The sequence below is a fragment of the Hippocampus zosterae genome, chromosome 8 (genome assembly GCF_025434085.1).
Source record: "Hippocampus zosterae strain Florida chromosome 8, ASM2543408v3, whole genome shotgun sequence".
Taxonomy (NCBI): domain Eukaryota; kingdom Metazoa; phylum Chordata; class Actinopteri; order Syngnathiformes; family Syngnathidae; genus Hippocampus; species Hippocampus zosterae.
This window is the reverse complement of record NC_067458.1, coordinates 14,368,375-14,381,557: the sequence shown is the minus strand read 5'-3', so window position 1 is coordinate 14,381,557 and position 13,183 is coordinate 14,368,375. Positions and strand designations below refer to the sequence as shown.

General features: G+C 43.3%; 1 protein-coding gene and 1 long non-coding RNA gene across 2 annotated transcripts in view; one reads left to right on the top strand and one right to left on the bottom strand.

Annotated features, from left to right (window-relative positions):
* Positions 1-1,358: 1,358 nt before the first annotated feature.
* Positions 1,359-13,183, bottom strand: part of obscna (obscurin, cytoskeletal calmodulin and titin-interacting RhoGEF a) — a 43,008-nt gene continuing 31,183 nt past the window's right edge. Inside the window, exons 61-86 of the mRNA XM_052074926.1 lie at positions 12,728-12,857; positions 12,531-12,636; positions 10,999-11,104; positions 10,221-10,354; positions 10,028-10,140; positions 8,873-9,041; positions 8,686-8,773; positions 8,408-8,608; positions 8,250-8,310; positions 8,081-8,158; positions 7,818-7,990; positions 6,946-6,972; positions 6,701-6,853; positions 6,442-6,487; positions 6,270-6,347; positions 4,460-6,176; positions 4,250-4,366; positions 4,045-4,167; positions 3,777-3,944; positions 3,588-3,693; positions 3,255-3,494; positions 2,823-3,046; positions 2,722-2,736; positions 2,398-2,494; positions 2,167-2,316; positions 1,359-1,942 (exon numbers count right to left, since the gene is read on the bottom strand). Of these exons, the coding sequence (XP_051930886.1) occupies positions 1,762-1,942; positions 2,167-2,316; positions 2,398-2,494; positions 2,722-2,736; positions 2,823-3,046; positions 3,255-3,494; positions 3,588-3,693; positions 3,777-3,944; positions 4,045-4,167; positions 4,250-4,366; positions 4,460-6,176; positions 6,270-6,347; positions 6,442-6,487; positions 6,701-6,853; positions 6,946-6,972; positions 7,818-7,990; positions 8,081-8,158; positions 8,250-8,310; positions 8,408-8,608; positions 8,686-8,773; positions 8,873-9,041; positions 10,028-10,140; positions 10,221-10,354; positions 10,999-11,104; positions 12,531-12,636; positions 12,728-12,857 (4,801 nt within the window). The 3' untranslated portion in view covers positions 1,359-1,761. The remainder of the gene's footprint in view (positions 1,943-2,166; positions 2,317-2,397; positions 2,495-2,721; positions 2,737-2,822; positions 3,047-3,254; positions 3,495-3,587; positions 3,694-3,776; positions 3,945-4,044; positions 4,168-4,249; positions 4,367-4,459; positions 6,177-6,269; positions 6,348-6,441; positions 6,488-6,700; positions 6,854-6,945; positions 6,973-7,817; positions 7,991-8,080; positions 8,159-8,249; positions 8,311-8,407; positions 8,609-8,685; positions 8,774-8,872; positions 9,042-10,027; positions 10,141-10,220; positions 10,355-10,998; positions 11,105-12,530; positions 12,637-12,727; positions 12,858-13,183) is intronic.
* Positions 2,838-10,582, top strand: LOC127606504 (uncharacterized). Its single transcript, XR_007963809.1, has 2 exons — positions 2,838-2,982; positions 10,279-10,582. It is a non-coding gene; the product is annotated as an uncharacterized LOC127606504 (long non-coding RNA).

Genomic DNA, 13,183 nt, shown 5'->3' with positions numbered 1-13,183 from the left:
CTTGTTAGTGGGTTACAGCAGTGGTCTCCAACCGCCGGTCCGCAGGGCATTTGGTACCGTGCCGCACAGAAAGAATTTGAGAATTTGCCTTAATTCCGTTTTATTTATTTCGGAATACGAAATATGTTTTATTTTGAAAAATGACCGGATTCTCCGTTACATCCGTCTCTGTCACACTTGACACGCGTCAAACCACGCTTTGCGTCACGAGCGAAAAAAAAACTTAAAAAATTGTTAAAAAACTGCTGGAGATCGCAAATGACGGCGGCCTTAAAAGGACGTTCGAGACAACTGGATTAAAGTTATGGCTGAATATTCTGAGATCGCCACAATAGCACCGTTGCTATTTCCGATATGGGTTTTCTGCAGCTTCGGCGACTAGAAACAAAATTACACTTGAGGTGTCATTGTCTCCTATTACCACGAGATGGGACGGTCTGGTTGCAGAAAATCAAGCTCGGGGCTGTGGTGAGTCGTCATTTTCATGCACTTTGATTTTGCATTGTATCGTTATTTTGAAGGCGGGCCTGCGTGGGTTTTCTGCGGGTGCTCTGGTTTCCTCCCACATTCCAAAAATATGCATGGCAGGCTGATTGAACACTCTAAATTGTCCCTAGGTGTGAGTGTGAGAGTGGATGGTTGTTCGTCTCTGTGTGCCCTGTGATTGGCTGGCAACCGATTCAGGTCTACTGCCCGAAGACAGCTGGGATAGGCTCCAGCACCCCCCGCGACCCTAGTGAGGATCAAGCGGCTCGGAAGATGAATGAATGAATGAATGAATGAATAAACATGACCATCGCGATCAGAATTATGCGATCCTTGTGTTTATTGTTATTATATTTCGAAAATGCCACAGTTTTCATGCAGCTTGTATCATATTATTTTGTTGTATTATTACTGCCTCACCTTAAATGCCGGTCCCTGAAAATATTGTCTGACATAAACCGGTCAGTGGGACAAAAAAGGTTGGGGACCCCTGGGTTATAGGGTGCATGAAAGGGTAAATTTTCAAACATTACGCGGTGCTCATTTCACTTCAGGTTTTTCTTTGGTTGGACGATAATTAAATCGAAGCAAAACGTTACATGGCTCTGGGGCTCTGAGCCGTAGCAAACATTCTGCTTCATGCCAAAAGGGTGTTTGTAAATTAAGTAGCAGCTTTCAGGATGATTAAATGGTGTCCTACCAGCTTACAATAAGAAAGCTACTGTTCAATTCAAGATGTTATTTTCTACTGGATGCAATTGTACCGGTCAACCTAACAAAGTGTACCGTCACTGCAACACTCCAAATCCTCGCTTGTATATTTGTGATTGTTTACAAGTAAAGTTGAATAAATAAGATTATGGCAGTTACTGTACTGGTCATTTCAATGCCATTTATTTCACCCGTCATCCGGCAACTCATCCAAGCAGATGGTTGACACAATAAATTGTATTACTGAGACATCCAACCGACAAAAAAAACAAACAACAAAAATCAAATTTACACATGAAAACAGAAAAAGGCTGAATAATGTCATATTTGAATTCAAATGTGACATGCAGAGAGAAACATTATCAAGTCTGAACTCACTCACTGAACATTATCTCTCAGATGCTTGCATTTAAACCATTTTCAACAACAACTTTTATCATGATGCTCTACAGTATAAGTTGAGACACAGCTTTTTAAGACGCATCGCAGTTCCCTCAGGGGCCAGCTGTTTGTCACACAACTTTGTTAATGCTTGTATTGCATATTTTTTTCTCTGGTAACTCGCTACTGAAAGAAGGGACCCTGAAGCTTGGTGCGCACTTGGTCTCGCTTCTCCTCCTTCTGCGTGAGGTACGCTTTGAGTTTATCGGTGGAGAAACACACCTTGGAGTGGCGTGATCGGTGGGGGGCGCGATGAGCACGCAGCCAAGGATTCTGGAGACACTCTGCCGCAGTGGGTCTCCCCCTTAAAAAGCATTTTGCCATAAATTTAACTGCGTTGACACAATTATATCTTTTTCAACATTATTTTCCTCATCATCATCCCACTTATTCTATGTTTAAGAGTTTGTGTCTGTCACATTGGTGGCAAAAGGCTCAATATTGGACTCGTGGACTTGTGTAACAGGTTCACAGGTTTGGGGACACAAATACCCACATCACAAGTCCAAATCAGTGTGAGACGCTCACCAGGATTTGTTATTCAGGCTGCTCTTCATCAGGTTCAAGGCTCCTTCGGACAAACCAGGGTAACAGAGTCCAAACTGGATCTTCCCTTTCTTGATGTTTCTGTCTTGTTCCCAGCTCTGTTCTGCATGAAACGGGCTGTCGGCACTCAACCTGGAAGACAGCAATTACAAACATTAGGGAGGAAGAAGAAATATTCATGACAGTCACCAGAGTGTTGATTTGCGTGCTTACATAATAAACAAGAGAACTCCGATTGCCCAAACATCAGTCTCAGGTCCAACACCCTGTCCGTCCAGGATTTCCGGAGCTTTAGGAAGGACAATATAATCTAACAAAACAGACAGAAACATGATATTGTTCATACAACATTGTGCACTTATTGGCACTGGCAAGTTGACTCGCTTGATCCATTGTGAGTGATTGAAACTGTTTTAATATCAGTAAGAAATAGTGAAAAACATGATGGAAAATTGTTTGTTGCGCTTATGGATGTTAGGATCATCTGACGTTATTCCCACTCATCCTTCCATCCATCCTCCAGTAAAGAAAGTGAACCTTTGCTGCAGCGCTCTGTTAAAGGTCATGAAGGGTCAAAGTTTTAGTGTAATAGCGATTTACAATAACAACACTGAGTCCAACCAGCGTTTTATAGTCACCTTTGCTCTCCGACAGACCCTGCAGGTGCTCAGTGTGCAGGGGCTGACCAGGCGTGAACGACAGAGCCGAGCCAAAGTCCACAATCTTCAGGTGGTTGCCGTCGTCCACTAGCATGTTGTCGGACTTGAGGTCCAAGTGGACCACTCGCCGGCCATGAAGGTAGTCGACCGCACTCAGGATCTGACCCAGCAGCTCGGCCACACTAGCCTCTGAGTACACTTCTCTGCAAAACAACACCAGGAGCTAAACAGACATGCACCGCAATGTACTGTATCTCTGGAATAAGGTGTTTGCCACCAGTTGTCGAAGCATGGTAGTGTAGGAGGTCAGTGGTGGAGCCAGAATTTTTTCACTCGGATCGCCAGCCATTTCAGTAGAGCTTTGCTGTATTAGTCTTTTTCAATGCTGCAGTAATTTCAAAAAACTCTTACCTTGCAGCTAGACTGTAGAGTAACTCTTTGCCAGGGCAGAGCTCCTCCACCAGCACTAGGTAACAGGAAGTGATGTAAGCAGTGTGCAGTTGTACCAGGTGGGCATGATGAAGCCTCCTCAGCAGCTGATATTCCCTCAGGACCAACTGTCTGTGCTTTGCCCGGTACGGCGTGATCTTGGCGGCAAACACTTGGCTGGTTTCAGCATCGCGACATAAGTTGACCACGCTGAAACGACCCCTGAGGCAAAGATGTCAACAAATGATGAGGGGATGGAGCAAAAGGGCATAGCTTTGCTGAACGCTAACTTGAAGCGATTTACAAAGGTCCAACCTGTTGATCTCTGACAGGAAATTGTAATTCCTCTGGGTTGCCTGACTTTCTGACCCAGTCACCTTTGAACCGAGGCAGTCAGTCTGGATGAGAGGAACATTTGCATCTGTGTAACAACAACAAAAAAAGTGACTAGATGGACGAATGAAGGCTCTTTCAAGTCCCTTTTTTAATTTATGCAGCCCTCACCTTCAAGGTGTGTTGCCATGACAATCGGGGCAGAAGCATCACTGAAAGGTCCTGCTCCTGTCTTGGTGATACAACCTACCCTGAAAACATATGAAGCTCCTCTGGGTAGATCTTTCGCTACATAGCTGCTGTCAGTCACATCCTCCGACAGGACTGTCCACTCCCCTCCTGAAGAGTAATGTAGCACTCCTTTACGATGTGACACGATGACGCAATTCATTTGTAGCCAACAACAAACTATACAGCTGTATCTTGGTTGTGACCTTACCATCTGTACAGTATTGCACGCAGTAGGTAACCGGGTCACTAGACTGAACAGGCTTCCACACTAGCAGTACTCCACCTCCGTCCAACTGAAGCACATCAGCCTTGTTGGGACGGACTAGAAGATCTAATAAAATGAAGCTTAGCACAATTGTCGGCAACAATCATATTATGAGCAACTGACAAAGTGAAGATGGCTAATTTGATACCTTTCGATTTTTTGAATGCTGGTATCTTAAAAGTAGGCAGGCGCATGGAGCTTCTCGTTTTTGGACTTTCAAGCCCATGCTCCTTTTCAGGCAAAATTGAGCCCTTAACAATTGGCCCTGTTGTAACAACAACAACAAAAAACATTAAATAAAGCCGATTGTATTGTTGTTCTTCAATATGACACCTGTGCAAGAATAAAAATGGTGCACCTCCTTGACTTAGATCCTCTTTACTGGACGACCTTGAAAACAGCTTAGTCAAACTGGAAGCTGAAGCTCTCATTTTCTTTCTGAATGACATGGTAGGCGTAGCTGGCTTCATTATCTCTCCTAGCGTTGGTCCTAACTCTGTGCTGTCCAGCTGAGAGTAGGAATGGCTAGCCCAGGACTGCCTGCGGAAGATATTCAGCAGTCCCAGTTTTGGGGATTTTCCTGCGGACGGCTGGACTTCAAGAGCTGGCGCAGATGCATGTCTTTGAAGGCCGTGGCTTTCCTTCTTATCTTTTGTCCTGGGTGGCCTTTTGGGAGCCTGGAGAGAGGAGAGGCTCGGACTTGGACTTGGGGTTGATGACATCTGCAAGTGACACATGTTGGGGTTGGAGCGTGTGCGATTGCGTGGAGGAACTTGAGGAAAGGGGCCTCTTGGTTTGAGTTCTTGAAATGAGCGAGGGGATGATGAAGTCCTGGGCTCCCTTGGGTCATCATACCCTTCACTCTCTTCTGATCTGTACCTCCCTCTGAGCTCTTCATATGAACCGAGTCTACTGGAAGACTCAGAGCCGCCATGCTCCAAAATAGATGAGCCAGCCAAGGAACCCTGGGAGCCAGTGAAGGCGTCGCCCTCTGAATGTTCCTGCTCTATCCTATCGCTCATCCTGTCACCCACAAGTAGACTTAATGGAGCAGATCCACCACCCAATGTTGCAGTGCCCTGTACGGGAATAGCGGAACCTCTTCTTCTTACGGGTCTCAGAGGGCTTGGAATCATCAGCAATTTCTTTCCTCCCACTTCATCGTCTGTGAAATCCTCCTTCAAACTTTGCGTACCTTCTTCGTCACCGGCTTTTGAGGGCTTGGGTGAGCTTGGAGATCGCCGAGAGTAGTCATCAAGAGACCTGCTCCTTCTATGAGGTGGAACATTGGTTCGGGTGACACTGCCATCAAAGGAGGTAGACTTTTGCATTGTGGGTTGGGTGGACCCACGCCTCTGGCTTCGGTTGGTCTCCGTGTCATCCTCCACGTATTCTATGAGCGGTTCATTGAGGCGCCCTGACAAGCTCCTCCGTAGTGGCTTGCGACCTCTTTCCTGCTTTTTGGCCTGAAATTTATCCCGTAATGTCATGCGTCTGGCTGACATGGGTGAAAGCTGATGAGATGAGCTGTAGAAAGTGCTCCGGATCACGCTGCCACGAGGGATTCGACCCGCATCGCTCCCAGAACCTTCATCACCATCAGAAAAGTGGAGAGACGGACTACTGCCCTTGTCGAACCTTCTTTCATTCTGAGGTGTTTGAAGGTACGAAACATCTGATGAGGCAACAGACTGCCTACTCACACTCCGTTCTAACACGCTCCTCCTACCAGCCAGCTCGTCATCGTCCTCCTCCTCTCCCTCCCCAAACGTTACTTCTTCCTCCTCATATGGACCTTGCTGAAGTTGGGTAAAGGGTTCAGGGATCCGCGCTCTCTCGCTCAAAGGGTCATAGTCCTCTTCTGTTTCTTCCTCCTCCTCTGTCGGGCTGTAGTGCTGGAAGAAGTCCCAAGAGTCAGCCTCATCGTAATCGGATGATGAACCACTGCTCATAGAGGTGCTGCTGTTCTGCTGGTGTTCACGGGGAACAGTCACTGCGGTATCTCTGAGAGGAGCATCCAGGAGCTCTGGAATTTGCCTTAATGTGAGCACCGAACCAACACAAGTCAAGGACCGCTGGGGGTAAAGAAGCAGAAGACATTGCTGTTGACGAATCGCAGAATCTCTCATTTCCCCAATGAGTTTGATGAATCATACCAAAAAGCTCACCTGCCATTTTCTTTTTGAGATGAATAACTTTAAACCCTTTGTGTTAATTTCGTCCGTGTCTTCTCCTGCATGTTCATCCTGATCACAGTAAAATTTTGTTTGATTTTCATTCTCAAGTTGAAGAACAACTGAACACCCAAAGGCTGTTTGCTATATGATATTTAGGTCTCACCTGGAACCATTCATGGCTCAAGCATTCAAAGGCAGATGGTCGCTTCCTATACAGGGAAGAAAATGTTGAATATTGTGCACACCAAAAGTGAATATTGCTTCATGATTATCATCCTTAAGAATTCTTTGCTTTTTGGATGAAACAAATCAGAGGGTTCTGCAACCATATAGTGAAGTACATGGGTGGTGTTAATTTCGACTTCAGTAGTCATTAACAAAGAAAGGGATAGTTCAATAATTATGGCTGGAGCAGGGCTTACTCGGGGTCTGGTTGAAGAAGACTGCGAAGAAAGGCCTGGGCTTCAGGACTCCTACTCATGACGTCATGGGCATCCCAGTTTAGGGTCCCTTCTCCCACTCTCAGCAGTGTAGCACGGTCCGTTTCACCCGCAAACGGGCAACGACATAACAGACTGCCAAAGGAAGTCATAGAAAAGATACATTATTGACTATTTATGGATAGTTTTATGCTATCGTACTGTATGATGCCTGGCAATATACATACCATAAATAGGTCATCACACCCACAGACCTGTTACAGATGGAAAGATGTTTCTGTTATCTCGCACAATATAGGCAATTTTGAGGGAATTACAAAATAAATTTTACGTAATATATGATGTTTAGGCAGGAACAAAGTACTGTTACTCTTTTATATTTTTGTAATATTACAGTGATGCGTGGCCCAGTGATCGAGTGGTTAGCGCGTTGACCTCACAGTACAGAGGTCTTGGGTTCGATCCCAGATCCGGCCTTCCTGTGGGGACTTTGCATGTTCTTCCCGTGCCTGCGTGGGTTTTCTCTGGGTTCTTTGGTTTCCTCCCACATTCCAAAAACATGCACGGCAGGCTGATAGAACACTCTAAATCAGGGGTGTCAAACTCATTTTTGTCGCGGGCCACATTGTAGTTCCGGTTTCCCTTGGAGGGCCATTGTGAATATTAGGAAACCATATAAATGTTTAATTCCCGCCACATATTACATACACCGCACACAACAAATTGATGGATAACTAGTTAATAACTTTGACACCTGTGCTCTAAATTGTCCCTCGGTGCGAGTGTGAGTGTTTGTTCATCTTTGTGTGCCTTGCGATTGGCAACCGGTTCAGGGTGTTCCCCCCCGCCTACTGCCCAAAGACATTCTCGGATAGGCTGCGGCATGCCCTGCGACCCTTGTGAGGATAAAGCGATTGGGAAAATGGATGGATGGGTATTACAGTTATAGAATCAGATAACGGGTTACAATCCCACACTGATGTCTGGAAGCCAATGAGTGCCTATTATTTATCGTAGAACAGGCAAACACACAGTAGCTATGACATTAAAAAAATAATTTTTTTTTTCATTGCAATGTCGAATCTGGACTTTAACTCACCAAATATCTGTGCCCACACTGACAGGTTCTTGGTGAACAATTTCGGGTGCAACAAACTCCGGCGTACCAAACATGCTGTACAGATGTCTGGATGTGTCTACTTCCTGACAGAAGCCAAAGTCACAGATCTTGATTTCATCTCTGGGTGGATATACCATAAGGATATTCTCTGGCTGGGGGGGTATACATAAAACAACATAAATAATTGTTTTAATTCAAAAACTCGTCATTTTGTCAGTATTGTAACTGAGCTAAAATCTCACTTTGATGTCCAGATGCAAAATGTTCATGCTATGAATATGACCAACTCCTTCAAGAATTTGCTGGATATATGACTGAACCTGAAATCAAATAATTCACAGTTCTAAACCAACTGAACAAAGAAAATATACACTGTATGAGAATTTGAATGAGAAAAAAAACATCGCTTACCTCTTTCTCTGAGACCAAACCTCTGAGTAACAAATGGTCAACAAGGCTATGAGAACAGCAGCTGGTAATTGCACATGTTAAAGAAGCAGCTCATCCACTAGGACAAAAGCGGTGATTGCATGAGCGACTTATTTCTTTTTAAATTTTAGAAGGGATACATTTCTGTAATGAGCACCAGTGTGCGCCGAGTGCAAAAGAAGTCCAGTAGACAAGCCACCCTTGGATGAGCCAGACGAGAGAGCAAATCCCTCTCCTTGAAGGCTCGTGTGCGGGTGCTACTTCGCAGGGGTAAGAATTTGGCAGCAAAGACTTCACCTGTCCCTCTATGGATCACACGCTTCACTACACCAAATGTTCCCCTGAGGATGGAGACACTCCAATGAATAATAACAGAGATAAAAGAATGGTAGGACAATACGTATAGCAAGGGACTCACCTTCCAATTTCGTCACCCACATCATAGACAGTGAATAACTTCCTTCTCTTCCCCAACTCCATCTCTCTCTCCTGAGACCCCAGTGGACCTAAAAAAGATGAAATGATGGCTATGAGTGTACCACTCAATATCTGATCATATTTGGTATTTTTAGCAGCCTGAGAAGAACGCTTATCTCTTGCCTCACCTTCCTCAACGGTAAGATGAGCCTGACACGACACATGGCCAGAGTCATTGTAAGAGAAGCACGTGTAAATGCCACTGTCTTCAACTTCCGGGCACACGATGGTCACTGAACAGCGGGCGGCATGTTGAACGATCTCCACATTGTGACTGGCTGGAAGTTCTTCCCCATTCTCCAGTAAGAAAGCAGAGATCAAACTGAGCAGAAACTTATTCTAAAATGAAGTGATCTCTGGAGTGATGATTGAACTTAAAAGTTCAATCAGTTTTGGTAAGGTTTGGAATGTTAAACTGTGATCTTCTGCTTCCACCAAGCGAGGTGTGTAAGCAGGCATATTTAAAAATGTGGCGTCATAAAAACAAGGGGAGATGTAGCTTTCTATTGAATTAACGTAGACACACTAAATGAAGCAACAAAGGATGACAGCAGCATGTTGTGTCTCTGTTAACCAATCAATGGATCATCGAGCACAGGGCTGGGCAACATCGGTCTGTTCTATACTGAATGTGAATCAGGCTTGCTGAGGATTTCCATTCTTGGGAGCGTTTTTACTTGTCGCATTCATCTCACTGTTTTTCCTGCGTTCTGACTGTTCTAGAATGTATGAGGATTTTCTACAGTCACAGAAACAATTCCAGTAGTTAAATTTAATTTAGTGTCCCACAGAAACTAACATATGGGGGCTTACTGGAAATTAAAGTTGAAATGAAGTAAAATAACATGAATATTATAACAGTTGAATATCTAAGCATATTAATAAAATGACGATCCGTTTTAAAAATCAAATATGGCTCTTGAGCCCAAACCTTTGCCCACCCCTGGGCCGGTGTCACCCTTTTGACACCAACAACTAAAGCAGGGGTGTCAAACTCAGGTCCTGGAGGGCCGCTGTCCTGCATGTTTTCCAAGTCTCCCTGTTGCAACACACCTGATTCAAATGATCAGATCATCAGCAAGCTCTGCGCAAGCCTGACATTGAACCTGTTCATTTGAATCAGGTGTGTTGCAACAGGGAGATTTGGAAAACATGAAGGACAGCGGCCCTCCAGGACCTGAGTTTGACACCCCTGACTTAAAGGGTCCCGAAATAACAAATCAAAGTGCCAAAGAACAGAACTTCTTATTGAATCTCTCCAATCACAAACAAAGTGCGCCTACCTTGTACCACTGTATCTGTGGCATGGGCCTTCCCGTTATGATGACGGTAAATGTGGCTGGTTGGCCTGGTTCAACACACACATCTTCAGGGGGTACTTGGATGAAGGGAGGAACTGAACAGAACAGCAAAGAAAATCACATGATATTTGAAAAGAGTGATTCTTTATATCTTAACACAGCAGAAGACGATTACCATCTGTTATTTCTTGCATTTGCTCCGAGATGTAGATTTCTTCTTCTTCTTCCTCCAGGTAACATGGAGCCTGTGGCTGTGCTGGCTGATCCATGCATGCTGGCTGAGGAACCTCTGCAATACCACCCTCAGCTCTGAAGACCAAAAAGCAATCCGGGGTTACTGGTTCAAGTTCACAAGTGAATATTTGGAGGATTGTTCAGATGTTCTGGCCTAGGGATGGGCAACTGAAATGACGGTGGGGGTCACAATTGTCATCAGCGCTATCGGTGGGCCACATAGGAAAATGCACATCCTAACAAGCTGTATGACAAAAATTGTATTTTAATAATGGCTAAAATACATGCGTATGTGAAAAATAAGTGCTATTAATACTCTATTTCATTTTGAAAATACATTTTTCAATGCATGTTTGAAACAGCCATTATCCCAGCAACAAAGGGTTTGAAGCAAACAACAAAAATCCATCCATTTTCAGAACAGTTCATCCCCTCATAGGTCACAGGACAAAATATCGGCATATTGTAATTTTTTTCTCGAGCGCAAAGGGCTCTCTTGCATAAATATGGCCATTCAAGGATGGCACAACACTGCTGAACAAGAAACCACTATTAAGTGCAAGAACTTGTTTTGTAGATATTTTCCACTTTAGTTACATTTTAATCCGAATATCATTGAGGTACTATTTGTCCAAACCGCCCGAAAATGAATAGGCCAACTCACTTTTTTTTTTAAAGTCCAAAGTTAAAGAAGAGAAATAGTGTCATGTTTTACTTACGGTTCATGAATGGGTGGAAAAAGCCCTTCAGCAATAGAAGAGGGGGTGAAATCTGTTTGTAGCCACTTCTTCACAAAGGCAGAGGACCAACCCTCTGAGTCTTCATCTAGAAAAATGCAAAATAGTATTTTGTTACTAAATGTAATGATTCAACATAGACATGAGTAAAACATACATTACCTGAGATTACGGGAAAAAACTGAAATAATTTGTGCCTTCAGGCTACAGTTAAACTACAGTAAAGTATCCACCACATCGACAAGATATGGGCATGTGCCCAATCCTGCATGAGAACATCTGTTCAGCACATGACCATCGCATATTTGTGGTGGTGAAGAGTTCGCTGGGCATGCGTTGACGAGAGGGGGAGGAAAAAAGGGCAACACTGAGCCGATAACATGATATGTTATCATGACAATGATGACTTACAGGAAGCGGTCCGCATGAGGAACCTTCTGCTTTTGGACGAGTAGAAGGAGGAAAATATGAAGGTTATAGAGAATGAAAGGGTAAAAAAATAAAATAAAATAAAAGTGTTTTGCATTTAAATTTTAGGACTTGACGTACTAACTATAGCATGACTCACATCTACTTAAACTCACCAACTACAACATTCGGTACACTTGCAAAATCTTTCAAAAAGAGATCCAGTACAAATGTTCTGAATTTACAAAGATAATCATGCTCAGTTAACGCAATTTACATGATCACAGAGGCATGAATCTAACATTTATTTTGTATGTTTTTATATCGGTGTTTACATGTGTGGAACATGAGAGCTATTTTTATTTTAGATCGAGTAAAACGCTACAATGCTGAATTAAACATTGTAACTCTATTTGATATCCTTAATACATGAAGGGAATGTTGTGGCCGGCGAGAACCAGAAGTATTATTTTAAAACACATCAGTGGTTGTGATGCCTCCATCTTGGGGAGAAAAAGTTTGTGTCCTCCATGTGGGGAGTGAAAACAAGATAAAATATATTCTATGAAGCAAATGTATTCATTCCATTTTGTAGTTACTATCTCTCAATTCACTCAGGAAAGTCGCTGTTTCCTTTTTGTCTGTTTTGTTTATCATCCACGGTATCTTCAATAACTCTCAAGAGTGGTCAATAGCTAGACATTGTAATTACTATACTGAAGTTCCAATACTGAAGTTCCAATGAACAAGCATCCATTTTTTGTTCTTGCAAGGTATTGTATTCTTCCGCAGCCTAATAAACCAGAAACTGGTATGCTAGACGAAACAACTCCAGATGTAAACATATGAAGTGAATAAAAGGAAAAGTAAGTAAATGTTTTAAAATGCAAAAAACATGACAGAATGGATGAAATTCCCCAGAGGACTGTCAAGTGACATTATAAAATGAGAACACTCATGGATTGTTGTGAATGATGGCATGTGCTTACTTCCTCCTACATCCTTCATGTAGAATAAATTAAAGTAGGTCCCAAAGAAAAAGATCCCCACTGCGGCCTCTATGTTCTCTACTGCAAAATTACCGTGTATAGCTCAAACTGTCCTACCTTTTGGAGGTAGGTCATGCGTCTGGTCACTCTCAGATTCATTCGGGGCGACATATGAGGGGCACAGACCGGCCTTGCACTTGACACAACCAAACTCATTCGAAAGCTTAAATGGAAGAAACATATTTCGTTGTATTTACGAAGCATCTCTGACAATGACGAATAGTCGGCATGTCGTCCATGTGATCGCATCGTACCTCACACTCATAAAGTCCGATGTCTGCCTCTGTTGCACTGACGACTGTGAGAGACAAAATTCCACTTCGACGGTCATTCGAGACTGAATATTTTTGCGTGTCACTCAACTCTTTGCCATCTTTCATCCACCTGCGGAAGAAAAAGAGGAGTTCATTGCCATCGTTAACTCGTCAGAATTTTGCTTTGCATTTCAAAGAACAAAAGATTAACCATGATCAGATTGGATGATCATAAACAACACAGTGAAAGCATAAAAAACACAAATATATACAGCATATATATACAGTATACAGAAAGATATGGCATTAGAGGTGCAGCTTATAAATGGATAAAAAGTTATTTAGAAAAATGATTTCAGTATGTGCAGCTTAACAATAAAAAAATGAATCAACTGAAAATCACTCACGGCGTTCCTCAGAGGTCAGTGTTTGGTCCAAAACTATTCATCTTATATA